Genomic DNA, 27,493 nt, shown 5'->3' with positions numbered 1-27,493 from the left:
ATGGAATTACTCTTTCATAACTGTGGTGGATGTGAGTTTCACAAGCAAACTAGCTAATGCTTAGTAGATTTCAAAACAGACAGAAATTAAGTTTGGGCTGGTAGAGATGATTTTGCAAGAGAATGACAGTCAAAAATGCCCTGTGTGTGTGTGTGTGTGTGTGTATGTGTGTGTGTTTGTGTGCAAAAGGCTTAATGTGACCTTTGCCGGTACTTTTAAGTGCTTTGCCATTCTGCTTCTTTAGGATTGAAGGCTGGTCTAAAATATGTGTGTGTTTTGTGTGTGTGTACCCCTCAGGTGTGTGTGAGAGGGCAGCATGTATTCGGCCCAGGTAGGGCTGTGGGACCCCCGGCCCCCGTATAAATATGACTCGCCCCTTCCCCCGCCGCCCCCTCCCACCTCGCGCCTCGTCCATGTGACCACGGCCGCCCCGGCCAAGCGGATCACCTTCTACAAAAGTGGCGACAGCCAGTTCGGGGGCGTCAGGATGGCCATCCACAAACGCAGCTTCAAATGCTTCGACGCCCTGCTGGACGACCTTTCCCAAAAGGTCAGTGGGACAGGCTTCACAGCTCTGATCTGACACTTTACTAGAGGTTTCTTTTGAAGCAGTCGGTATAGATGCAGATGCACTGCAATGCTTTTCCCCAGCTCACTCTGTATGGCATTACTATCACCAGGGGAGCTCTAGGTGACAGTAACTGCTACATGAGCAGCTCCTTAAATCTTAACCTGTCCTCAGATATATTCCTCTCCCTTCCCTTGGGAAAGATTCCAGTCGAAATTACTTTTCATTGGCTCCTCTTTGATTTTATTACAATTCCAAAATGCCATCTCAGTGTTTTCAAATGCGGTGATTAAGGGCAGCTTAGAATTGAAGAAATGTATTATTTTGCCACTGACTGACTGACTATAAGTCTCATTTGCAGCCACACAATGTAATGTAGCATTACAAGATACTAGTGTTATTAAGTTCAGCTGTTAACAGTTGTATGACCAGTACAGTTCCTGGCCACTTCTGATAATGTTGAAACTGTTTAGAGTGATTTATACAATAATGGATATTGTGAGCCATTGATCACACAGCAATTGAAAATTCTGTCATCCAGAAAGTGCTTTTGTGTGCACTTGTGCATACATGAATCGCTTGTTCTGTGTGTGTGTGTGTGTGTGTGCGTGCGTTCGTACACATACAGGTGCCCCTGCCGTTTGGCGTGCGGAACGTGACCACCCCCCGCGGCACCCACAGCATCAAACACCTGGAGCAGCTCCAGGACGGAGGCTGCTACCTCTGCTCCGACCGGCGCCACGCTAAGCCGATCAACATGGAGCTAGCCGGCAAGCGGCCGGCCATCTGGCACCATCACACCCGGAGGCCCCAGCCGCCCGACGCCTCGTCCGCGGCCCCGCCCGGCCACTTGCCTTATAGGCAGCGGCGGATCCTGCTGGTGAAGAACAGCGAGCCGGGGCTGAGGAGGAGCGTGGTGCTGAGCAGGAGGTCCACCAGGAGCCTCAGGGCCTTCCTGGACGAGATCTCCGAGGTGATGCAGTTCCACGTCCGCAAGCTCTACACTGTGGAGGGGCGCAAGGTAATGTGCATGTCTGTGTGTGCGTATATACTGTGCATATACATATACCATGTAAGCCCATATCCTTCCAATTACAGGATTCAAATACACTTATGTACTCAGGAGGACCCAGGCTCTGTGTTTGCTTGCTTGCGTGCGTTTGTTTGTTCATGTGTAACACTTTTTGCAATGTGCACTGCTTAGGGAAATTTCAGTATGCGCTGTTTAGGCGGTACAAAGCCCTCAGAGAACTGCATAATGCAAATACAATATGCGCTCATACACCAGGCAGCACTGTAGAAGTCAAACAACCAACTGCAGAGTGGTGCGCTGTACATCCACATACCAGGAAGTAGTAAAGTTTTTAAAGTCAACATAGCTCAATTCAAGTCAACTCAAGTCAACTCACTCCAATCATGCATAACCCCCTGACCTCCACCTGAGCACCTAGAACTTGTTGAATGTGTAGCAGTTTGAGGAGTTTATCATGTACCATGCATCAGTGGTTGTCTGTATATGTCAGTAATTGGATTGTCTACAGCCTTTTGTATTGCAGATGATGAGCTCTGTAGATGAAAATCCTGACGTGTGTGTGTGTTTATTTCTAGATTGACAGCGTGCAGAGCTTGATGACGTGTCCTGGTGTGTTGGTGTGTGTGGGTCGGGAGGCCTTCAGTCCGTTGCTGTTAGACTTCATCAGGAAGAGCTCAGAGGAGAAGCTGCCTGGTCTGGGCAGCAGGTCCCCCGGTCTGGGCCCCAGGACCCCAGGGAACGGGGCGCGGTCTCCAGCTACTCAAGGAGGAAGGTCCCCCCCTCATGGAGCTCGCTCCAGAGCCAGCGAGTATAGTGAAGGCCATGAGAGCAAGAAAAACGGTAGGTTGTCTGGGACTCATTAAGTGTAAAGAAAAATAATGGCAAATTGTATAGTGTGAGCAAGGTCTTTGTACATAGGTACAGTATTTGAGTGAGCACATGATACACAAACATCAACATCACCATAGACCTGAAATAAATGATAATCCAGTAAGAAAAGCTAAAAAGAGAAATTTGTTTTGTTGCAAGAGTTGCATGTGTGCATGCACGTATGTGTTTACATCCGCATCACAGTAAGAAGTATTATTAAATTTTCTGTACACTCTTTGCTTTTCTCTCTCTCCTTTCAGTGAACTTTGGCCTGCAAACCAAGAAGAGCATCATCCACCCGCGCTCCGATTCCTCAAACCCCTCCACCCGTTTCTCTCTGTCTTCGGAGAAGTCGTACCCCAACGGCCTCAGCACCTGCTCCCACTCCCAGGGCAGGGCAGCCATTATGAACGACGACATTGAAAAGCGTGTCCTGGTCAACAAAGATGGCAGCCTCTCAGTAGAGATGAGGGTGCGCTTCCGCCTCCAAAATGACGAGGCCCTGCAGTGGTCCACGCAGATCAAAAAATCCCCATCTCTGACGAACGACTGCTGCCCCCTGAGCCAGGCCCAGCCCCATTACCTGCAGCAGGGCCAATCAGAGAGCTGCTCTGACCCTGACTCCACCTCCTTCGACCCAGAGGGTGCCGATTATGCCAACCGGCATCTGCAGCGCGCCCTGGAGAACCGCTGCCCCTGCTGCTACCAGAGACAGGAGCAGCATTACGACCTGTGGGAGAACCCCGCACACTGCCACAAACAGCCTGCAGCTCCTCCCCCGCACGCATCCAGACACAGCCACACTGTGGCAAGACACACCCACTCCTCCAGCTCCTCCTCCTCCTGTCATTCCCGGAGGGTGGTGCGCCGCCAGGCGAGGCTTTCCAACTGCGGAGGAGCCTCTTGTTCGGAGCAGGGCCAGGTGGTCCAGGAAGAGATGTGTGTGACGGAGGAGGTTCAGCGCAGAGTGGAGGTGGAGCAGGATGGAGACACCCACGTGGAGGTGTGCAAGATCAGCCGGTGCTGCAGCCGCAGTGGAGTCACGGCCACGGACAGCAACCTGAGCCCTCGCAGCAGGAAGTCAGTTGAGGATGACAGGAGCGAGGGAGGGGCCAGCAAATGTATGAGACTCCATGATGAGCTGATGATGTCGGAGGGGGAGGAGCGTCCGCTGTCTGCAGTCAGCAGCTCTTCACATGTCCTGCAGGCGCTGCAAGAGGACCCGGATGACGAGGATGACCTGCCACCTAGCGCCTCACAATGCTGCCATAGCAATGAGCCATCACCACTCCCAACCTCCCAAACTCACCAGACTGCCCGACCACCAAGCAATGTCTCGGCCTGTTCCATCCACTCTACCAAACGCAGGAAGCAAACCTCCCAGTCTGAGGATGGGGGAGAGAAGGGAAGCAGGGCAGTATCTGCAGCCTCTTCCTGTCACTGTGGAGTAGCCACCCCACATTCAATGATTGGAGCAGATGAGATGGATCGAGCTACCAGCTCCAGGTCCAAAACAAGCCGAGCCTCTCGCAGGTCCACCAAGACCAGAAACCCAAATTTGGAGGAAGAGGGGGCAGCAGATGATGAGAATGAGGAGGTGGAGGAGAGGGTAGCTAGTGGTTTGTCCAATCATAGGGGGCTCTCAGCGGGCTCTGGTCAGTCAAGGGCATCCAGCGCATGTCCTCATTGTGGGGGCTGCAAGCGTGGGACCACCCCTGATTCTTGTGCCTCAGCCACACCTGACCACAGGGCAAAGGAATCCAGCAGTAGAGCCTCAGAGAGGTCCCATCATTCCCATCCTGCCACTCCAAAGCCTGCCTCTTCTCTCTCAAACCAAAATAATGCCAATGATGGTAGTGAAGATGAGCGGGCACCCAGCGGTATGTCAGACGGCTCAGACAGTTCAGCCGAGTCAACACGATCCAACAAGTCCAACCTCACCCACCATGGGCGCTTCTCTGCAATGTCCAATGTCCTAGAGGACAGAGCAGCTAGTGCCATGTCTAGAGCTTCCAACCAATTGAAGCGCTCTCACTCTCCCACATCTGCAGAAGAACCTTTAACTGAACCAGCAGGAGAGGAGGAAGAGAGGGCACCAAGTGCCACCTCAGCCACAAGCCACAGGTCCAGCAGATCTCACGTCTGTAATGGCAGCACTGGTGCCTCAGCTGAAATAGAGGAGGAGAGAAGCCCTAGCGCCATGTCGGCCAAGTCCAATAATTCCCATAAGTCGACCAAAGCTTCAGAGCGGGCAGTTAGTCCAAGGTCTGAAATTGCTGAAGACTCAACTGCTGCTGAAAGGCCACCGGAAAGAGCCGCTAGTGTGCTGTCAGTCAGATCAGCTACATCTAATGTTTCCGCTAAGTCTAGTAAATCTCACAAGTCCAACTGCAGTGATACAGGTGATATAGAGAGAGCAGCGAGTGCCTTGTCTGCTAAATCTGACACTTCGGTAAAGACCAGTGCTTCAGTTAAGTCCGACAAGTCTCACAAGTCCGGCTGTCATTCAAGTACGGGGGTTGCCTCTCCAGCTGACAATACAGCTGAGGAAGAGGCTGACACAAACAAAAGAGCCTCTAGTGCCCTTTCTGTTACGTCTAATGCTTCTGCTAAGTCTCGCAAGTCTCGTGCATCCACAGTGTCCCGGAAGACCACAGCTGAGACCAGAGAAGAAGAGGAACAGAGAGAGGAAGTAAGACCTGATAGCGTCTTGTCTGCTAAATCAGTTAAATCGAATGTATCAGCAAAGTCCAACACATGTCACAAGTCTACTTGTAGTGAATGTGCAAAAGCAGTGTCTCCAGGTCCCCCAGTCATAGTCACATCAGGTAGTGATGAAGAACAAAAAGAGGAGGAAAAGGAGACGGAGGAGCGAGCGGCGAGTGCCATGTCAGCTAAATCCAATGTGTCAGCCAAGTCTAATAAATCCCATAAGTACACCAAAGCTTCGGAAAGGTCACTTTCTCCCAGGTCAGAAGCTGCAGAGGATGGAGAAGAGAGGTCAGCTAGTGCAATGTCTGTCAAATCAGCTAAATCTAACATGTCTGTTAAGTCTGCAAAATCATGCAGGTCTAACTGTGATGGCAGTGTGAGAGCTGCATCTTCGAGCTCAAATGTGGTTGAGGAGGCAGTGGAAATGGAAAAGGAGGAGGAGGGGGAGCAAGCACAGGAGAGGCCAGCAAGTGCAATATCTGCTAAATCAATCAAATCTGAAGTTTCTGCAAAATCTACAAAGTCGCATAAATCCAGCTGCAATGGCAGCGCTCGAGCTGTGTCCCCAAACAGTAAAACTGGAGGAGATGAGGGTGGGGCAGACGGGGAGGAGGTGGGAGAGAAAACAGAGGGAAGTGATGAAAATGAAGAGAGAGCAGCCAGTGCCATGTCCTCTAAATCGATAGCATCCGTCAGATCAAGCAAGTCTCATAAATCCGTCTGTAATGGCAAAACAGGAGCGGGAGACAATTCCGAGGAGGGAGAAAAAGCAGAGGAGGGGGATACAAGTGAGGAGAGGGCTGCCAGTGCTTTGTCTGGTAAATCAGCTATGTCTGCAAAATCTCACAAATCAAATTGTAACTCAAGAGTGGCCTCTCCAGCCAAAGACGAGCGGGTGGCTAGTGCCATGTCTGTGAAATCAGTGAAGTCCAGCATTTCTCACAAGTCAAATTGTAATAGGAGTGCCAAAGCAGTGTCACCTACTCCTAACACGGCAGATGTTGTCGCCATGAAAACACCAGAAGGGGTTGATGAGGAAGGGGAAGAGGCGACAGAGGAGAGGGCAGCAAGCGCCATGTCTATCCCTGTCATTGAAACGGTCGACGCAGATAAAGAGGAAGAAGTAGCGGAGGAGGGTGCACCTAGCACTGTATCTTCCAAAACCGCCTCCACCGTGAAAGCCAAACCATCAAACGGCGCTGTGTCTCAGTCTGGTGAAACTCTCTCCCCCGCCAAGATAAGCTCCCCGCGGTCCCGCTCGCCAAGGGCATCACGCTCGTCCAAACCTCCAGCTCAACAGTTGCTGCCTGGACCAGGTGACGGAGAGTCAAGAGGGCCCAGCGCCCTGTCGGTTCACTCCACAGCCTCTGCGAAGTCTAACAGGTCCAAGTGTCGCTGTGGAGTTTCTCCAGCCCTTCAAAAGGTGAAGAAAGAAGAAGAGGAGGAGGATAAGGAGGTGGAGAAAAAGGAGGAGAACGAGGAGGAGAAAGACCTTAAAAGTGAGGAGGAGAAAGAGGCTTCTGAGGGGGAAACCAGCATCCCGTCGTCCACGTCCGAAAAGTCAAAGAGAGAATCGGGAGGCAATGAGCGTCCGCTGAGTCGTGCCTCATCCGGGTCCGTCTCTCTTGGGTTGCCAGAGGACCAAGAGCAGGAAACACCCGATTCAGACAGCGGCAAGTCCCACCTCTCGTCTCACACACACCACACTGCTCATTCACAGAGTAAGGGCAGAGCCAAGACAGCGACTCCCAGTGTCCCCGACAGGACAGAGTCTCAAAAGTCCAACTGTAATGGCAGGAAAAGCACTTTGTCTCCCAATCCTCTACCAGTCGATATCCCGACTATTGAAACACCTGGAGGAGATGAAGAGGGTGAGGAATTGCTTTCTTCAGCCAAAAGCAATTCCTCAGTTAAAAGCAGTAGGTCTCATAAGTCTGCCTCTAATGGTGGTGTTAAAGCAGCAGCTCCAAAGCCAGCTAGTAAGCCTAAACAGCTAGAAGCTATTGCCAGCCCATCCAAAACAAGAAATGACCTCAAACCAGGAAGCGTGAAGTCTGTTTCAACTGCAAGAGCCCGCAGCAACGCAAGTATGTCGTCATCATCAAGCGCTAAAGTTCGGAGCAAATCCCCCATGAGTGCCAGCCCTAAACCTGCCAATCCTGCGACAGTACTTGAGGGAGATTCAGCAAACAAGGAACTGGAAAAGCAGGTCAAAGGGAAAGAAGATATCGCAGATGAGAAGGTGACCAGTGTCTGCTCCAAGAGCCCTAGCTGCCTCAGGCCAGAGTCGGCAGCTTCAGCTCGCACAGGCTCAAAACTGAAAGCTTCAAAGGAGGGTAAGGGAGAGGTCAAAAGTCACAAGGTCAAATCCAACGCAGCGAGCGACAGCGGCAGCGTCCAATCTGTCAAAACATCCAATTCTCAAACGGGAGCAACGCCTAAAGAATCCTCGAGCCCCTGTCCCTTACACAGCTCCAACCCATGCATTAGAATGGAGACGTCTAGTGAGAGCGCTCTGTCTCGCTCGCTGTCTGCGGCCGACCTGCTGAGGGAGACCATGGCTGCAGCGCGTCCCCCCAGCCGACAGTCAAAGGGCAGCGCCGCCAGCCACAAGACCCAGAGTGCGAAGAGCGGGAGGTGCCATAGACACAGGCACCAGAAGGAGCAGGCGGAGGAGCTGGAACTGACACCTGCCTGTCTGCCCAACGCGTCCCCTAGTGAGGTTGTCAGCGATTGGCTGCGGAGCATTCCGGCGAACAGCTGCATGCTCACGCTTGGGGACGAGCTGAACGAAGGCGAAGAAGAGCAGAAGAAGGAGGCGGAAGAGGAACCTGGAGAGGCGGTAACAAAGGGAGAGGATAATCCTGAAGATGAGAAAGGGGAGGAGGAGGAGACGGCAGAGAAGGCTGAGGTTGAAGAGCAGGAAGAGGAGAAAGAGGAGGAAGCTGAAGGTGAAGGTGCGGAGGAGGAGGAGAAGTCAGAAGTAGCTCCACCTGCTGCAGAATGCACTTCCTCTCGCCCCACCAGTCTGTTGCTGAGCGGTGAATCTCTGCCCAAGGACTGCCATTCTTCAGTAGCAGTGATGAAAGTTCTTCTGAGCCCTGCTCTAGGGCGATGCCACAGCCTACCTGAGGTAAGTCAATGATTTTATGATTATAATACCTTTATATGATAATTATTATAACCAAAATAATTATTTATCTGTAATTTTAAGTCTATCTATCTATCAGATCATATGTCATATCTTATCACTATTTGTCTTATGTTATATTATTAGTTATCAAGGTCATGGTTGTCTTTTTTGTGTCACAAGGATAAAAAATATGTAGCTAAACATAAGCTAGATAAACGTACAGTACATAACATTATCAATACATACATATTTTAAACATGATAAATAATACATTTTAAAGGGGTATCACCGATTTATATAGAGTCATAAATGTCACTGATTTACAGTAGATTCACAGCTCTCTCAAATATACATGGATATAAAATAAAATTTATACATGCATGCAGCTACGTTATTTGGTGTTCTTCACCGATTAAACCATGTATGTATGCAATATGTAGATCATGAGTATTCCCCTCTCCCTTGCTGTGGTTCCTCTGCAGGTGTCTGCAGTGTATGGTCGCAGACTGAGCACATCAGCCAAGGGACTGTTGGACTGCCTGGCACAGCTCCAGCTCATCGAGCCTGCAGTGACCCCTGACCTTTCCCAACAGAAGGACGGCAACCAGCGCTACAACGAAATCATGGGCATCCTTCAATCCCTGTGGCTCACTGAACCCAAGGACAAGGGGGCCAACGATGCTCGCAAAGACCAGGTCACCCCACCAAGGTCCTCATCCGGGGTGGATATGAGCAGTGGCTCCGGTGGATCGGGCAAGGACAATGGGAATGAAGGAGGAGAAACACTGCCAAAACCGACAGCATATGTGCATGAGGAAGAGGGAGCGGAGGGGGATGCTGGAGAGGGGGAGGAAGGACATGCAGCAGAGGCACAATCAAACCCTGAACTGCTGGAGCCATCCACAGAGAAAGCTGAGGTCGATGGGACCCGTAAAGAGCCGAGCCTCGCAGCAGAGGAACCCACGCCGGGTGAAGAGATCCTTCCATCTCTGGACAGCCCCAAAGCCAGCGAGGCCCCCTCTTCATCGGACAAGAGCTCCGCCAACGACAGCTCCAAATCCCCCACAGACAACGAGCGAGAGACGCTGGAGGACTCCAGCTCCGGCACGCCTCCGACCGTCCAGCGAGCGCCGCTGACCAAAAAACAGTCCCAAGACCCCGATCCCGTGTGGGTCCTGCACCTCTTGAAGAAACTGGAGAAGCAGTTCATGAACCACTACACCAACGCCATGGCAGAGTTCAAAGTCCGCTGGGACCTGGACGACAACGTCCTCCTGGACACGATGATCTCCGAGCTGAAGGACGAGGTGAGCCGGCGAATCCAGAGCAGCATAGAGCGCGAGCTGAGGAAGATCCAGGGTCGAGCCGGGAGGGTGGGGAGGCTGCCGAGGCCGCCGCAGGGAGGGAACCTCTCCAGGGAGTCCACCATGACCGAGAGGAGGCGCCGGATGTTGAAGGTAACAGATCTAGATTAGATCTACTAGATCTACCTGATCAACAATCAACCATAAAACAGAATGATACAGGACAAACATCAGGAAGAGCAAGACACACATTCATCTTTCATCTTATTGTCTTTTTGATGTTACGTTTTGTCCTTTTTCATCTAACGTGGTATTTTAACTGGAACGGATGCTAAACAATGCTCAATTTGTTTTCGCAGGTGATGAAGAACCAATCGGTGAAGACCGGCGACTCCCTCAGCGACGGGGAGATGACGGGCGACTTCAGCGACCAGCGCAGCGAGGACGAGTACTGCCCGTGCGATGCCTGCGTGCGCAAGAAAATGGCCGCCCGCCCCCTCAAAATGAACCCCGCGGCAGCCGAGGCGCCGGTGATGATGGAGTTTGACCTTCTGAAGATACTCCAGCTGAAGAAAGGCCCGGTACCCAAGCCTGCCGCGGCGCCGGAGCCCGCGGAGCCGAAGGGCGACAGCGCCGTTGTGGACGAGGAGGGGAGAAATTTAGAGGTGGTGCAGGAGGAAGAGGAGGAGGAGGAGACCAAAGAGGATATCAAAGCTGACGTCGTTTTAGAGGAGACGATCCCCGAGGCAGACGAGGAGGCGGAAAGAAAGGAGGAGGAGGGGGGTGAGACAGCAGAAGGAGAGACAGTAGAAGAGATGGAAGGGGGGGGAAAGGGAGAAGAGGAGGAAGAGGTCATAGAGGAGGTAGCCACTGAAGAGGGGAATGAGGAGAAAGAGGAAGATGAAGGAGAGACGGAAAACGATGAGGGGAATGAGGCACAGGAGGAGGGTGAAACGGGTGGCGAGGAAGCTGGAGAAGAGGAGGCGTTCGAAAATGGAGAGGGGGAGGAAGAGGTGGAGGCCGAATGCACATGCCAGGCCGCCGGGGATGAGGAGGAGAGCGACGAGGCAGAGGAGGGAGAGGAGGGAGAGGAGGGGGAAGAGGGGGAAACGGCGGAAGGCGACGAGGAGGAGGGTGAGAAAACTAGTGAGAACACAGGTGAGGAGGGAACAGCGGATGATGCAGAGAGAGCAGAGGAGGGGGAGACCGCGGGGGAGGAGGGGGACAACGCGGAGGACGAAGGAGAGGCGGAAGATGACACGGGGAACGAGGGAGAGACGGGAACGGGGGAGGAAGAGGAGGAAGAGATAAACGGGGAAACCGGAGGTGAAGGAGAAAGTGGAGAGGGAGAGGAGGAGGAGGGAGGGGTCGAGCAGGAAGAAGGAGAAACGACGGGGAGGGAAAGTGGAGGCGACGAGGCGTCCGGGGAGACGGAGGGAGGGGAGACGGAGGGAGGGGAGACGGAGGGAGGGGAGACGGAGGGAGGGGAAACGGAGGGTGCAAAAAGCGAGGCGAACGAGGAAGAGTCGACGCCGGCGGAGGAGTCCGCGGCGGGGAACGTCAGCGCTTCGGCGGAGGCAGAGGACGAAGACGACGGGGAGGACGGCTCCGGAGAGGGTGACTCAGATGAAGACAAAAAGGGAGGAGAGACGGAGGAGAGGGGAGGGGAGGCGTCAGAGGAGGGAACAGCCTCGCCACAGGTAAAGACGAACTGTGATTGGCTGTGAAAAACATTCCTTTTTTTTTTACTTTTTTTTACAATCAGTAATTCCTCTAAGGAATAAACAGGAGAAGGCTATGTGTTAAGATAACCTGAATTTATGATGTGATGAAATGTTTCATAGGTTAGGAAATGAATGAATATCATAATAAGTTTTTTGTAATTAAAATATTAATGTTCATGAGGGCAGGTCAGATTTACTAGTATTTCAACAGCTATATTTTCTTGCTGTTGAATTTGAATGTGATTCTGTGATGAGTGACATGAATGCACTGGGAATGGGACACACAATATAGCATGATGACATAATGTCACATTCGAACATATTATCTTTGGTAAAATCTACCATTACATATCACTATCCAAATGTTCTGTAGGTCCATGTTTTTTTTTTTTGTTCCCCTCATCTCCCTTCCTTTACATGATTCATTTAGTATTATTCCATGTTAAGCAAGTTTAACTATGTTCTGCCAACATGAAACTACTGAACTTGTTTTCCATATTAAGTTCTACATTCAAGTCAGAATTTTGTAAGATTTTTTATCTATTTTCACCAAATAGTGGATCTCATTTTGGAACAAAACTCTTTAGATGTTTTTTGTATTAACATTTGACAGGACAGATGAAGAGACAAGTGACTATTTTTAAACAGCTTTCCGACATCAATGCAAATAACTTCCTAAATACCTATTTTAGCATCACCTATTCTAAAAACATCACAGTATTTGAACATGACCATGAGGTTAGCTCCTAGTTTAAAGAGGAATCTGACCTACTGCAGCCTCCCCCCCCCCTAACTCTAAGCCTGTGGGAAAAGCTAATCTTGCTATCCAATTAGGCAGACTGAACAAATCTGTTTGGTTTGGCAACAACAGAGATCTTCCACTGATGGCAGTCTGCTGTTATTGTCACTCACCAACTGCTTTGTGAAAGACATTTGAGCCTTTAATTTACCAGGCTGTCATACGTTATACTGGACGCATTCTGTACTGCTCATCCCACTCAAGACAACATGCATGTGTTCAAAGATTATTTCCCGTTATCTTGTCTAACCCTTAGGCGACTCCGGCTGTCTGCGTGACCGAGGGAGAGGAGGCAGATGGCGAAGACTCGGACACCGACAGCAAGCGTCCGAGCGACACCAGCGTGGACGAGTCGGGGCGCGAGGGAGGAGCCGGGACCGCAGGAGACGAGGTTGTCGAAGATCCCGTGGAGGAGTTCAAGCCTGAGGAGGAGGAGGAGGAAGACGGAGAGAAAAACAAAGGGGACGAAAGCGCTCTCCCGCACCAGTACACCAGGACCTCCGTGGAGTCGCAGCCCGGCTCCATGGAGGCCGTCCACGCGGCTTCGCCCCCGCACCTCGTAACCCCTGTCGTGGTCCAGGAAACCGTATCCACTGGGGAGGGGGTTGCCGGGAAGGGCCAGAGGAGGAGCCGCTCGCCGGCCAGGGTCAAACGACGCAAACCCAAAGAGAGCGACGTGGAACTGGGCGACTCGGAGCTCTAAACTCGCACAAGAAACACTAAAAGACTCGAAACATTCCTATTGTTATGGTGTGAACATGCAGACTTGAGGAGCGTAAGGTCACAGACTGCCGCTTACAGCACTGACATCCAAATCCACGGTTGCGGAAGCGAGAGGACTACAACTCCCATAAACCCTTGCTCTTTTCACAACAACACAAGTAGAAGTATTTAGGCCAATGAACTGTAATCCTGACCAAAAACAAAAGACTGAAACACTAAAAGCACTTTATAACTCTAGATCTGGTATAGGAGGAGTCTGTTCAGAGAGGACTGCTATCACAACACTGTGACAGGGGGAAATGTTAGAAAGCCTGAACCTGAAACTTGAAACATTTTATCACATAACAAACGATTAAACATACAGTGTATTTGTAATTGTTATTTGTATATTTTTAGAAGCAAAATTGTATTTATGCACATCTATTTTCAAGGGATATGTCTATTTCTGTACTGTATTTGTGTGCTTATGAACAAGGTGTTATATTTTTGAAAAAAACAATCACATTTTCAAACACCTGAACAACAACTCGATTATGTATACAGTGAACCACAGGGTTAATGAATGATATCATATAGCCATAAATATACCATGTACCTCCAAGAGACGTTCGATGTTAGTTGACTGGTAGTTTGACAAAACCAATGTATCGCTATGTATCGATTCAGCTGTGTGTGTTTTTGTGGGTGTGTCTCAATACATCCATGCTGGATTCTCAGGGATCTGGACACCCAGGCTTGCTGTGGCGCTGGATGCACAGTAGGGGCGGGGCAGGTCGCTTTCCAAATGTAATCTGTTACAGATTATTCCATAACCTGCTTAGATCTGTGGTCTGTAGAGTAAACCTCTGCGATATTCAAGCTCAGTGATGTAATCTAATTGTCGCTTTTGGATTACTTTCTCCTCTGACACTGATGGAAAATGAAGTAAAACATAGAATTTATTCCATTTATTCCAAATTGCATGTTGAGTAGCCTTATTGTATCATCTAACACCATTATTAATCATTAATTCAAGATCTGTACTCAGTGTATTTTCCATTCAAACAGGCTTCTGGGTAACCTCTTATCTTTTTTTGATTACTCTGTTCTTTTCAGTAACTGTACCTCATTATCTATAAAAATGCTAATGTAATCAGAGCACAATGCACTTGCCACAAAAAAGTGATATTGATGCATATCTGTGGTATCTGTGGATCCACATATAAATACAAGGACACTAGAGTCTAAATTTCAGAATAATTTGTTGTGAAACTTCCACAGCAATTTAGAGCTTTGCTTAGGTGTTACATGTTCTGGATTCAGACGGGGCTTGCATAAGCGTGTGTGTATGTGTGTGTGTGTGTGTGTGTGTGTGTCGGAGAATCTGCGGAAGCGTGTTACTAATGCCTTACTGTATCCATGGTTATATGAGGGTAGATAGACGGAGAGAGGGAGGGAGGATGGCAGTCGGGGTAAAGGCCCTCATCTGTCGAACAAGCTGGGATGGAGTGACAATATTCTTCAAAATGCTGGAAGATTTCGTTTTATTTAAGATTTTTTCACCAGGTTAGGTATTCAAGGAGTATTCAGTAGTCTGGGTCCCCAACTAAGCTACTAGAGCAGTGAGATTCTAGCACAGGTCAGTGTGAACAAGGCAAAACATGTTTTCATCTCCCAGGCTTAGTTTTGAAAAAGCCTGTGTGAGATACCGAGGGGTGGGTGTGCCTATGCCTATGCTGCTATTGGTCTGTTTGGCTGTCCATCAGTGTATGACATCACCAAGTGAACACCATGTACCTAGAGCAAACCGTGTAAAGTTTCCAATGAATATATGAATGTAATAATGTTGATACGAATAAAATGAATGTACATGACGGCGATTCCCATGTGGTTATCAAAATGCCAGCTAAATACATGATGGATATACATGACATTTTAAACACCTCTTATTATGCAACTGTCTGTTATGATGTTATGGTGACTATGTAATGTTTCTATGTAAATTAGTCCTTTATCCAGGGTTAACTGTGTTCTATAACCTATTTGGCCCTAAGCCAATGGGGCTTTTATCCTGGGCTAAGTGGCATTTCACACCCGTGTGCTCTAAAGTGGGCTAACATTAGAGTAAGCCATTCGCTTCCATTCATTCTCATACAGTTTGAAAACAACTTCCACAGAACGAGAGAATCCATCACAGTAAACATGAAGAATGCATTTGGTTTGGTGAAAGTTTCTGTTTTATCCTTTTTACTTACTACTACAGACAAAATCTAGTCTGACTTTTAAATGGTCTGGACTTTCTGGCCGCCATTTTATTGGTCTCTATGAGGCAAACACCACCCACCTGGCACTCCGAGGATGTTAAAACAAAGCAAACATTTACAAATGCAATTTGAGCCAGGTCCGATGTGAACTTCTTCACTTTACTGGGCTGTTTTTTTTTTAAACCAGGAACCAGGTTTCGCTCTGCCCTAGAGGTAGCTTCAAAGCTGCTCAGTTGCTCTCAAGATACACTCACACGTCACACTAATCCGGTACCTGTGAGTTTGTGCGTGTGTGTGTGTGTGTGTGTGTGTGTGTGTGTGTCTGTGTGTGTGTGCGTTGAGCCGCAGAGGGATTGAGGTTGACTTACATCACACAGACCAATATGGCAGAGCCTTTACCTCCAGAAAACTGTTACAGAACGCAGATCGAAAATGTCAGTGAAACATCCAAGCATCACAATTTTGCAGCACTTTATATTAAACAAATGCAATATATACTGTACATGTCAGAGTAAAATCAGGATCTGAAGTTCATCATTCAGTAGCTTTAAAGGATCCAGGACATCAGTATAAACCACATCTGGGTCTGCTATCAGTATGTTAAACTTGGGTGGATGGGGTTTAGGCCAGTTGAAATAGTTTAAGCTGTTCATCACAAAAAACTATACAAAACTGACTTCTACTATAATTGCCTGACTCTGGTACTCATTGTGTTGTCTCATGACACCTTAATAGGCCACAATTACAAGTAGAACACATTTTCAAACACTATCTGGTCCAGGTCTGGTATAAGCTGCTGTTAAAAACCATGACAGATACATTTGCAGGTTATTACAGTGTGGTGGTTGGTGTTGAGGTGTTTCAGCAGTGTCAGGTCTGCCCCCCAGTGACCTAATGCGGTACTGCATTTTAGGCCTCAACTTGGAAGGCGTCTTAATGTGAGAAAATTCATATAGATCCCATATAGAGATCATAACAGTGTAATCGTCTGCATCGATTTCATCTTCAACTCTATAGTGGGATCATTTTCAATTAGTAGTCCATGTCAGAACTACAGAATAAGACTTTCTGTGCACCTTCTGTTTCTAAATAATGAGATTTTATTTTTTTATTTTAGAGCCATTCAATTGTCATATTACACTCAGTATAATTAGGAATTACGACCACTGAATCCCTACCAGCTACAGACCCTGACCTCTGCAGGAATCAATAAAGTATCACATTATCATATTACTTATTGAATACACAAATGCACTGAGCGTGTGTGTATGTGTGTGTGCGTATGGGAACAGGACTCCCGCCTGTTCCCATCTCCTCTCGGGTCGATGACGTCACAGCTGTGTCGGTTACGTCAGGCATGCCTCCACAGCGTCCCGTACTATTGGTCGTCGCTGCAAGTGAGACTCCGCCTCCGAGAGAGAGCAGCCAATCAGCAAGCAGACCAAAGCGAGAGGGACCACCTGCAGAGAGAGAGAGAGAGAATACATACTACTGTGTATGTTTTCACATCATATACATCCTATACTACATCATATACATACTTCATCATTAACTACATCATATATACAGTATATCAAGTCAGTGAACTGAGAAAAGGAGAGAGAGAATCCAGTTCTTCTCTGCTTCCATTCACCTCTCCCCCCTCCCCCCCCCCCCTCCTCTACCTTGCTCCTGCTGCTGGCGGTATGAGTGTGTGTGATGATGTCAGAGGAAGCGATGGCCGCCGGCAGCTCGTCCAATCGGTGGACGGCCTTCAGCAGCGCCTCCTCGCACCGAGCCTCGGGACTCCCGGACAGCTTCTGTTGATGCAGTTTGAGTGTTATATCTATATCTATATCTACCTATGTGTGTGTGTGTGTGTGTGTGTGTGTGTGTGTGAGTGTGTGTGTGTACCTGCAGTAAGCGTGTGGCTCGGCGGTACAGTTTGCTGTTGGTGACCTGGAGGTCCATCATGTGGTTCTGGTAGATCTTCCCCTTTAAGACGTGAGCTCCGGTGCTCACCGCGTTCAGCACCAGCTTAGTGGACAGCTCCCACTGCTGAGAGAGAGAGAGAGAGGGAGGGAGAGAGAGAGAGAGAGAGAGAGAGAGAGAGAGAGAGAGAGAAGGGGAGAGAGAGAGGTTCAAAGAAAAGAGTGAATGAGGCAAAACAGTAATTTATCACGCTCCGGTGAGTCATTGAATCGGTGTGTGTGTGTGTGTGTGTGTGTGTGTGTGTGTGTGTGTGTGTGTGTGTGTGTGTCGTACCATGCGTAGCGAGCTCCCTGAAGCAGGTGACGGCCAAGTGATTTTTAGCGCTGATGAACACAGCTCACTGATGTCGTCCTACGAGAATACATGGACACATGTGGTTCATTAAAGCTGACACACACACACATACACACACACACACACACACACACACACACACTGATTGAATGTCAACCAACTTGTCGTACAGCTGCAGTTCCTCCATCAACCCCATGATAGACGGCATGGAGGTTGGAAGACTTTTCCCTCACTTTGCGTGCCAGCTTCTCCACTTCAGTCACATCATCTATGGAGAAGGTTTTATTTATTTATTTTATTTTTTTGTTCTTGTTTTCATTTTTAACATCTCTGAACCAGAAATACATGATGATATTCAATTGTAAGCCCACTGCCTGCGGGCCCACTGTTAGGAAATAGGAAGTTAGAAAATGATTCACATGGTGTCTACGGATGTATGTGTGTGTGTGTGTGTGTGTGTGTGTGTATGTGTGTGTGTTTCTCACCGGAGTGTGTGTAGATGAGCAGAACAGTGTCTTGGTGGTTGAGGGAGGGCAGAACCAGACGCTCAAAGTCTTCGTGGGCGAGGCAGAACTCGGGACCCTTTGGAAAAAAAGACAAATCTGAATTTTTGTATTTCAGAAGAGACAGAAGAGTCTGAAGAATTTCATTTAATAAGATACTCTCTATTTGAAAATGGAGACACCTACTAAAAAAATTATTAGGAAGTGTGTGACTTTTTAAGAGTTAACAAAACACTTTTACAGACCTCTAATCACATTTTAAGACATTTTAGACCAGAGCATTGATTCTCTGCTGTCTAGTATTACATGTTCATAAATCCAAATTAGATTGTCCTTTATTGTTAACAGATGTTAATTGAAAATTGAGTGTAGTTTTCCTTTAATAATGAGAGTTGCTCCCCAGCTTTTGAGCACGCATACATACCAGTGAAGTCAGGGGGCCTTCAGTGTTGTTCAGCTCTCTGTAGCCTCCACTGATGAAGCCTCGGACATCCTCATAGTCTGACACACACACACACACACATACACACACACACACACACACACATTACAATTCTAAGTCTGCGCAGTTAAAAAGTTCACTGGACCGAAAAACCGACCACCAAAACACCATTAAAGACCAGAATGGAAATGAGACTGAAACATTCATTGTCTTATTCTTGATCATTTAGAAATATAAATATGAATATGTATGTATTTGGGAATTTTGATGGCTCAGTTGGCAAAAGTTTGTCACGTCTTCCTCCTCTCTCTTGGCTGTGGATGTAAATACCATAAAAATGATCTTTAAAGCAGAAATGCCATAAAGAATAATCTTTTTTAAAAATGTGTCTCTGGTATACACATTAAAATAATATTTGATATTGACAATAAACACCTGATTTTGCTTGTTCACTGTCCATTATCCAAAAATAAATGGGATTATCCTGAGAATCTTCCATGCATCTTAGATGGATTTGATACGTTTTCCCACTATGTGAACACAATCTGATCCAGGTGTAAAGGTCCCCATGCCGTTATGCTGCATATTCATTCCTCCCTTCCTCCTCACCTGCTCCGAAAGTGGGGTCGCACTCGCTGGCATCGATGAGTCCCAGGACAGCCAGCGAGCCCCAGCCCAGGTAACACACACGCCTCCCGCACCGCAAGCTGGAACACATACAAACAGGGTGGAAAGGTCAACAGACTGTTCTAGTGTCCCATGGTGGTCTAAATGCTGCTTCAGAGGCTTTTACACCCTGATAAGATAAAAAATTCTGGGGGGGTAAACACTGCTGGAGATATCGGCATTCATGCTTGTGTGTGTCTAGGTGTGTGTGAGTGTGTAGCAGTAAGAAAGGATGTTCCACCTTTGTCCTGCTGCCTCCACCAGTGCTGTAATCTCCTCACTCTGAGCATAAGTGATGTCCACAGTCTTCTTATATGTTCTCATGTGCTGCAGGACGCCCCTGTTGGAAAGACCACACACACAGCATATATTTAATAAGGGGTTTCATTTAAAACTTCTCTGGTATACAGGGGACAGAGGTATTTGCACTGTGACATGTTCATACTCTGATTACTTGGGATATGAAATGGCAAAATGACCGTGAAGCCAAACTACTTCATACTTCAACACTTCATTTCAGGCTGCACAAAAACATTTGGACACATGGAAATTATTGCTCATAAAGCATAAATCATGAATCAGTTTTAGCATATACCATCAAAAACTCTCACTGTGCAATGACCTCTTGAGGTCTGCTACACATGATGAAAACACTGTTGCGCAACAAGAAGACTGGAAGCAGTTTGTTCACCTTTGTTTAGTATGCTAAGTGCAGTTCAAAATAAATTCGAACAATAATGTGTATGCAATATATAATAAATCAGAGCAAAAGTGGGAGTATAAGAAAAAACAATATGTAAAATTACAGCATATATCAAATATATTCAAATTACTGCTGTAGATCATGTACAGAACGAGCAGATTTGGTTATGTGCATGAACCATATGTACAGAAAAGTACAATGTACATGTGCATTGTTGTGTGTTCTCATGATCACTATCATTATCAGAGCAAATTTAGAGATAAAGGTAGAATATGTGCAGAAAAAGTGTCCAGAGATACTGATTCCTATGAATGTACAGAAATACATACAGATCAGAAACAAACATATAGATTCATAGTAATGTGAAAATGGAATTGAACATTGTCCTACTTGTTTATTTGCTATGTACATGCTCTATTCATCCACTTTACATTATCATGTTTACTTCATTGTCACCTCTGTGTGCTTTCTACTGCTGTTGCTGCTGATATTTTGCTGTGTTTTGGTCAAGATGTAATTGGTTCTAATTGCCCAGCACCGCCCACACTGATCTGTAATTTATTCATAAGCATCACAAAAGCTCTGCCAGCTATCATGTGTTTGATGCTCTGATGAAGCTATTCTTCTTCTGACTGAACACAGTTCCCTGAGTACACATAAGTGTGGTAATTAAAAGACAATTAGGTGAGCCGGTGGGTTTTATAAAGCTAGATTCTTAATGGTGATTTGTATTGATGATAGAGACTGAGGCAGAAGAAGCCTGTGTTGATTTCTCATGCTGACACGCTTACTTGTATGTGACGGGTGTGTGTGTGTAGGCGGAGGCGTGGGCGGCGGACAGGACGACCTCCAGCAGGATCTTAGTAGCGCTGCCTCCCTTCATCCTGGAGGAGCCGCTGATGGCCTCAGGCTGTACACACACACACACACACACACACACACACACACACAATGAATGGGAGGCTGACTTTCATTTCATTCTACAGCTGACACATTTCGACCAGAAAATGTACCAACCGCCTTCCTGGATGCTGTTACAGTAGTCCACAGCAATTCATGTCAGTAGTCAGCAGTGCATGTCAGTAGCTGTGATTCATGTCAGTAGCAGCTACAGTAATGAGTGCAAGTGGAGTTTCTTACCCCGACTGCTGGGTTGAGGATGAAAGCCGTTTGACTTGTGGCGAGTTCCTGCATCCTTTCAACCACACTGCGAAAAGTGAAGGTGCAGCCTGGCATGGGCTCATCCCTACACACACACACACACACACACACACACACTTTAACTTGTTATTTTTGTTGTTAAGATGAAATGATGATGGAAATTTCATCCTAACTTACCCCTTAGTTCAAGTTATTTCTTAAACGTTATATAATTTCATAACTTATTATTGGAATAACGAAGAGCCGTGCACACACACACACACACACACACCTGGCCTGAAAAGCAGGGTTGAAGCCAACCAGTACAGGAGTGTAGACCTCAGGGTGCTGCAGGCAGAGATCAAGCTGTCCTGCCACAAATGGAGCCTACAGCACCAGAGATCACACACACACACACACACACACACACACACACAGAGAGAGAGAGAGAGAGAGAGAGAGAGAGAGAGAAACACACATAAGTACTGACCAACTTCAGAATACACTAAATTTAGAGTAAGAAAAAGTTCAGCTTCCTGAATCACAAGTGAGAAGACAAACTTCTCTTCCCACACAGAATTCAGATTCTGACCAATCAGAGAGGGACGTACAGACAGGCCGCAGGAAATGCCGATGAACAAGACCCGCCTCTTCCCCTCACAGAGCTGCAGGGCATCAGAAACAAGCACTGGTTACAGATGCTAATGTGTCACATACTATACTTTTATTCAGAATTCCAGCATTTACACTGTATCTACACACACACACACACTTTCCATCATATCCCTGACCTTCTCCAGACTGAGCATGCCCAGTTTGGGGTCGTCTTCAGGAGCTTCCTGGGAGGAGAACAGTGCTCTGAAGGAAAGAAAGAAAGAAAGAAAGAAAGGAAGAAAGGAAGAAAGGAAGAAAGAAAGAAAGAAAATATCACATTTAAATTGAAACATATAAATACATTGGAATGTACTTCTTTGCATTTGAAATATTTGAAGTGGAGTTACTTCAGTCCAATATTACTCAAGTCAGAATAAGAGTAGAAAACTATTCAAGTAAAAGACAAAATAGTCAAGTGAAATGAAATAATTGATGAGATTTTTTTTGCATCTTCAAAAATGATTCCTGATGTGATCCTTGCAAACAATGTCACCCATTATTATCAGCCAAAGATGTAGCGATGGTCCCATTTAAAGTTAGTATCAAGTTAGTATCAACTGAAACTAATCACTGATCACTGATCAGAATAGCCCTAACACACCGGTCTCCTCCAGCGATGATGTACGAATAGACCGGACTCTGCTTCAGCTGCCTCAGAGCTCTGTTGAAGCCTGACTATACAACACAACACACACACACACACACACACACACACACACACACACACACACACACACACACACAGAGAGAGAGAGAGAGAGAGATATTGTACTGTCAATGGTTTTGGAACCAAACTCTTCACACAAACAAATCAAGGTTATTCAATATTGCATTCAAGAATAATTTTGTTCAGATGGGCATTGTCTGCGGTCACAGTAAGCTGCCATTGAAAAGTGCTGCTTCTTTATTCCTAGTGTGCAGCAGGCGAAACAATGCTGAGAGCATTTCAGTGCCGCTTTTACCGCGATGAGGAAAGCCAGTCGACCGGAAGTCCCACAACCACTCAGTACCACCAGGCTCTCCTCTGGGTCCTGTTGACCAAACACGAGACAAACTGTCACCACAGGGCAGAGAGAGAGGGAGAGAGAGAGAGAGAGAGAGAGAGAGAGAGAGATACCTTGAGAATGAGCTCCACCCTCTTAGCGACCTCCATCATAGTTTTCACCACAGCGTCACTGAAAAGCTTCTGCAAATGACAAACGTTTATAATAAAATTCAATAATTCCAAAAAAACCCCAAACATTTTCACTGCCTCACACGTTGACCTCTGACCTCACCTGGTAGGTGCTTCCCGTCTCCTCCTCCTGAAACACCTGGGCGTCACAGGCCTCTAACAGCCGGACGATGCGATTGGCCGAGGCTCGGTCGATGTCACGCGTCAGGGGGTTGGACTTCTCCGAAACAGGAAGCCCCGGCTCATAATCTGGAGACTGACCAACATCAAACATTATAGGAGTTTGAAAAAATGTAAAGAAATGATGAAACACTTCTTCCCTACCAGTTTCAATGTATTCTATTTGATTTATTCTCATTAGTTTCTTAATAGATTTTATAGATTGGCTTTTTATGACGTCCAGCTATTGAATTATGAAGAAAATCCCCTCCCTCAATTGATTAAACTGCATGTGAATTGATCAGTATGGATTCATGGATTCAATAGATTGCACCTTCTCTTCCTCTTACCTCCCATTCACGTATAGTGGAGAGACTCCAGTCTGATCCTGCCATTGTCTATATGAGTCTCTCCTTTTTCTCCCGTTTGTCACAGGGACTTTTCTCTCCTTGTCAGTTAACAGGAGTTCAAAATGAAACCCAGACAACGCTCGGCTCTATCTGCAGTGACAAAGTTCACTTAAGGACCTTTGAGACTGCAGAGTGAAAGGCGATATGGATTTCTCTGTCACGCGCGGCGACATAAAAATGTGCAGCTGTGTGAGTAACTGCAGATTCACGGCAGAAGTGGCTGTAACTGGAACCAACTATGGAGGAACAAAAGCCACTCTGACATTCAGATGAGCCGAGATGAAACTTTAATGATCCCTGCTGGGGAATTGGGAATTGCTCTACTGGCATCAGTTGGGATAGGAGGAATGGTGTGTGTGTGTGGCTGCATGCAACACTCCTGATGGGATCCGGTGTGTGTCTTCCAGCTATCACGATTTTTAAATGTACTAGGAGAGGAGATGTAACACAGCGATCAAAGATGAAAACACTAGGCCTATAACACAGTTCATATTTTAAATCCCTTGATCTCAACACTGAAACATGAGCTAACAAATTTATTCTTTTCCAGCCTATCAAGTACAAAAAGATCCAAGTCAATGTCAACAATGCAGTCATGTCCCAACACACCAGACTGTGGAGTCTAACACGTTGCATCACTCGCTGTGTATTCCAAAAATGATTTACATAAGATTTTTCTCATCCAACTGTATGATGCAATAGTCTGGACATCAGAGTGAGAAGTGTTGGACTGCCTGCACAGACTGGCAGGCGGCCAAATGTGAAACAAACCGCACCTTTATAAGTAAAGATTAATGTACAGCGAGATTGATTTACTCTGTCGAGGCTTATTTCACAGTAATGACCGGCTCCCTGTGCATTATCCCGGCACGGTGCTGATCAAAGACATTCATCACGAAAGACACGAAATATTAACTTTGAATGGTTTTATTACATGCTGCAGGAATTGGTTCATTAGGACTGTAACCATAGAAACGTCTGTAGCTGGATTTCACGGCTACACTAGCAGAACTGTAACATATTAGTCATGTATAAAGTGCTACTGAATAAATTATGAAAAAGTACTAATGGAAAAGTGTTCCATGCTTCCAATGCTGGTTAACCATCTGTCTGCAGTAAACATGGAGTACCGTCTTTTAGCCACAAGGTGTCGCCAGAGTGATATGAGACTGATCTGTTATTCAGTAACAGATAACAGACCCCAGAATGCCTTCATTGGCCAGCTATAGCCTATAACATGTGTGTCAAAAACACTGAAGGTGCTCAACAATATATTTCCATAATGAAACCGAGGCAGCAAAAGTGCATTCGGGCTTGTTCTCCTTCGCTTTGTCTCAGTTCAAATATAAATGTGTCCCTTTAACAAGCCGCTCTGCTCTGCCTCTGCTTCATACAGAGCACCAGCACTGCTGCATCTCTCACACACCGACAATGAACATGCTGTCCTCACTGAATGATGCAGCACTGCCTTTGGCCAGCCACTGACAACAGACATGTCATTCAGTGGGAGACAAAGGGTTTAATTTATACATCATATAATGGGAGGAACTTATAGGATCTTCATCAAAAGCTCAGGCTCAAGGTCTTTAGGTCTATGTGCTTTAGTGGAATATGCATAAGAAATACTCAATAGCCGTGGCTGCAATATAAATTCCCATTGTAGTGGTATGTGTAGGAGGGTTAGTGAGTTCATAAGAACTTTGCAAAAACAGAAAAAGAAGAGTGTGTCCTGTTCCCAAATCTGTGAATCATATGTACACCTACAAAGGGCAAAAAAGGTCAAAAATAAGTAAAGTTGAAATTCAAAACTGTGAATCTCCAAACTCTTCCACTCACTGTCAGTGGAGCAGCTGTAGGGGGATCCCATGATATAATATTATAAATCCAAACTTCTTCTGCTTCTCACTGAACGGCTGTTATGCGCAGATTTTGCAGTCTTGCCCAAAATCGGATCCAAAAGTTTTTTTTTGAAAACTGCTCTTGATGCCAAAATCAGTGGATTATATAGATTTCCTCAACATCTTTGTGATATATAAACAGATAAATCTAATTTCGATCATTGCCCAAAATTAGAAATGCTAAAATAATTTGAAATGAACATGCAGTGGAATTCAGGATAAAATATAAGAGCAACTTATAAAGTCCCTGGTTACATCTTTTCATAGAGTCTTCTTTAACACTGACTGGGCTATTGTAGGCCATAGGAATAACACTGTGTATGGAAATTCATAAAGTGAGTGTTATTCAAATTCAGGTCAGAATTTGGGTTAGACTACAGAAGAACTGAGAAAAATATTTGTGTTTATGAAGCAGAGTATTGAGTTCAAAAGAAAGAAGAGTATTTTTTCCCAGTAATTGTGTTCCCTGTTGCCTTTTACAGCGATTTGTGTTGAACCTGTTTTGTTTAGCGCACTTCATAAGTAATAGATGTGACTTGACCTGAGTTGACCTCCAGTTTCTGACTAGTCTACTGCAGGACGGCACTGCACATCGACTCTGTCAGCCAAAGCGTGAAAGGTCCTTTGATTTTTTTTGAGGAGGCCGTAGAACCTCATTTCCCTTCCGCTTCCACATTTCATCTTAATTCGGGACAAATCGGCCCCCTAAGGAGTCAAGAAGTCATCAACACTAAGCGATCCCGCTCATAATCACTCACACAACCCTGGGAACGCTAAATGGTTCACAGAGGGGGAAAAGACAGTTTGACTTTCTTGGACCGGAAAAGGTCAGACCGGCATTTTTGAGATCAGCAGTAATCCTCAAGTCATCTTTACACCGGCTGCTGTGGAAAGGTGCAGCATTTCTCCTTTCAACAACCCATGTGTTATAATGGTGCTTCTATGATTTGTTTATTTCAATTTCATGTCACTTATATTGGGTGGGGGGTTTAATACATTAGGACTGTTCAGATTGTGCCACATAAGCTGTGAATCATAAAAAGTGAACTACATTGGCTTTCGAACACTTTTCTGTGTTTGTCTAAACTTTCTGGCTCACTCTGTGTTGTCCTACATGACAAATCCCTCCCATCTGCCGCCTAAGTAGGCAAAAATAAACCATGGAAAGTGTTTTGCAAAATGACTATTCAGCCCAGGTCTGTGCTGTGCTGTGCTGTGCTGTGTGATATCTGCTTGGAGTGATGTTATTATAGGACCTCTTCATGTTCGCTATGACCTGTATTCCAGTATTGATACATAAACACACTGGAGCTGGAGATACTGTCAAAATGAGATGAGACAAACACACAAATCTGCAAATACATACACAAAGTATAAAACTATATTTTTAAGTATTATTCCACTCAAAATGACGAGAATGCTATTAGAGCGATTAGCTGTCTCCAGTACTTGCAAAATAGCAACGTTTCACATGATTTTATCATCTGTGCTTTTTTGAATAGTGAGTAATAAACTTCAGCAATACACTTTTTTTCCCATAATGGATGTATAGCATTTATTATGAAACACTTCATTTGTAGTTTTTGTTTGAACACTAATAGATTCAAATCTTTTTTCATCTAGTCATCTTTTTTAGATCTAGTCATGCAAATAATACTAATTATCTAATTATAATACATTTATATTATTATATTTATATTTGGGCTTTTTTATGACATAAAAACGTACTATTACATATATTATGGTAAGGCCAGGGTTTTTGACGTGTGTGTCCTATTTCATTTATACCTTGATGGGAGTTGACATCTCAGATTCTCATTATTTTGTCATTATTGAGATTTTTCATAGTCATTTTGTGCTGATTCATCATAATTTTGGGTTGTACGTGAAAATGAACCTCAAACGCCCCAAAGACCAGGAAAACTCGCCCCATTTTGTTAAAAATGTAATTCTACATCTACATCTTCTCTCTCTTTCACTCTCTTTCGTTGTCTCTCACTCCTAGCAACTGCACACACAAACACACAGCAGCACTCAGCTGCACAAACATGTACTCTCTCCCTCTCTCTTTCTCTCTCCCTCTCTCCCTCTCTCCCCGTCCTTCAACCCGCACAGCCACGGTCGCCATGACAACAGAGAGGCTAATCTCCAGTGGACAGAGAGAGAGAGAGAGAGAGTACATGTGCCTAGAGAGAGTACATGTGCTTGCATAGCAACGTGTTTCTGAGAAAGAAAGTGTGTGTGTGTGTGTGTGTGTGTGTGTGTGTGTGTGTGTGTGTGTGTGTGTGTGTGTGTGTGCGATAAAGAGATGCAGTGCATGCTTACATATATAGCGTGTATGAGAAAGAAATTGAATGCATGCAGGAGAGA

General features: G+C 46.2%; 2 protein-coding genes across 2 annotated transcripts; one reads left to right on the top strand and one right to left on the bottom strand.

Annotated features, from left to right (window-relative positions):
* Positions 1–316: 316 nt before the first annotated feature.
* Positions 317–15,637, top strand: rp1l1a (rp1 like 1a). Its single transcript, XM_071513965.1, has 13 exons — positions 317–550; positions 1,197–1,589; positions 2,177–2,441; positions 2,732–5,093; positions 5,169–5,486; positions 6,051–6,606; positions 6,688–6,874; positions 6,968–8,166; positions 8,242–8,316; positions 8,799–9,773; positions 9,980–11,320; positions 12,400–12,673; positions 15,606–15,637. The coding sequence occupies exons 1-13, from the start codon at positions 317–319 to the stop codon at positions 15,635–15,637; spliced, it is 8,211 nt and encodes a 2,736-aa protein (XP_071370066.1).
* An 818-nt stretch (positions 15,638–16,455) lies between these two features.
* On the bottom strand, positions 16,456–22,930 carry gckr (glucokinase (hexokinase 4) regulator). Its single transcript, XM_071513964.1, has 18 exons — positions 22,760–22,930; positions 22,600–22,668; positions 22,445–22,513; positions 22,084–22,157; positions 21,620–21,686; positions 21,440–21,493; positions 21,121–21,215; positions 20,829–20,934; positions 20,480–20,598; positions 19,227–19,325; positions 18,929–19,026; positions 18,302–18,378; positions 17,860–17,956; positions 17,536–17,642; positions 17,354–17,431; positions 17,003–17,146; positions 16,774–16,908; positions 16,456–16,569 (listed from the first exon to the last, which is right to left on the bottom strand). Exons 1-18 carry the CDS (start codon positions 22,928–22,930, stop codon positions 16,456–16,458), a joined length of 1,773 nt encoding a protein of 590 aa, XP_071370065.1.
* Between the last annotated feature and the right edge of the window lie 4,563 nt (positions 22,931–27,493).

This window comes from Centroberyx affinis, unplaced genomic scaffold (genome assembly GCF_046629955.1).
Source record: "Centroberyx affinis isolate AG114_WGS23_722 - 3 ecotype Tasmania unplaced genomic scaffold, CSIRO-AGI_Caff_v1 ptg007778l_1, whole genome shotgun sequence".
Taxonomy (NCBI): domain Eukaryota; kingdom Metazoa; phylum Chordata; class Actinopteri; order Beryciformes; family Berycidae; genus Centroberyx; species Centroberyx affinis.
The sequence above is the reverse complement of the archived record's forward strand: the minus strand, read 5'-3'. Positions and strand labels throughout refer to the sequence as shown.

Coding starts and splice junctions, on each gene's coding strand:
- rp1l1a (XM_071513965.1), top strand. CDS start 317: ATGTATTCGGCCCAGGTAGGGCTGTGGGACCCCCGGCCCCCGTATAAA. Junction 6,607..6,687: donor TTTCTCCAGCCCTTCAAAAG/GTGAAGAAAGAA, acceptor CTTAAAAGTGAG/GAGGAGAAAGAGGCTTCTGA. Junction 6,875..6,967: donor CGGCAAGTCCCACCTCTCGT/CTCACACACACC, acceptor CTCAAAAGTCCA/ACTGTAATGGCAGGAAAAGC.
- gckr (XM_071513964.1), bottom strand. CDS start 22,930: ATGTTTGATGTTGGTCAGTCTCCAGATTATGAGCCGGGGCTTCCTGTT. Junction 19,326..20,479: donor CACACACCCGTCACATACAA/GTAAGCGTGTCA, acceptor TCTTTCCAACAG/GGGCGTCCTGCAGCACATGA. Junction 17,643..17,859: donor GCTCATCTACACACACTCCG/GTGAGAAACACA, acceptor CCTTCTCCATAG/ATGATGTGACTGAAGTGGAG.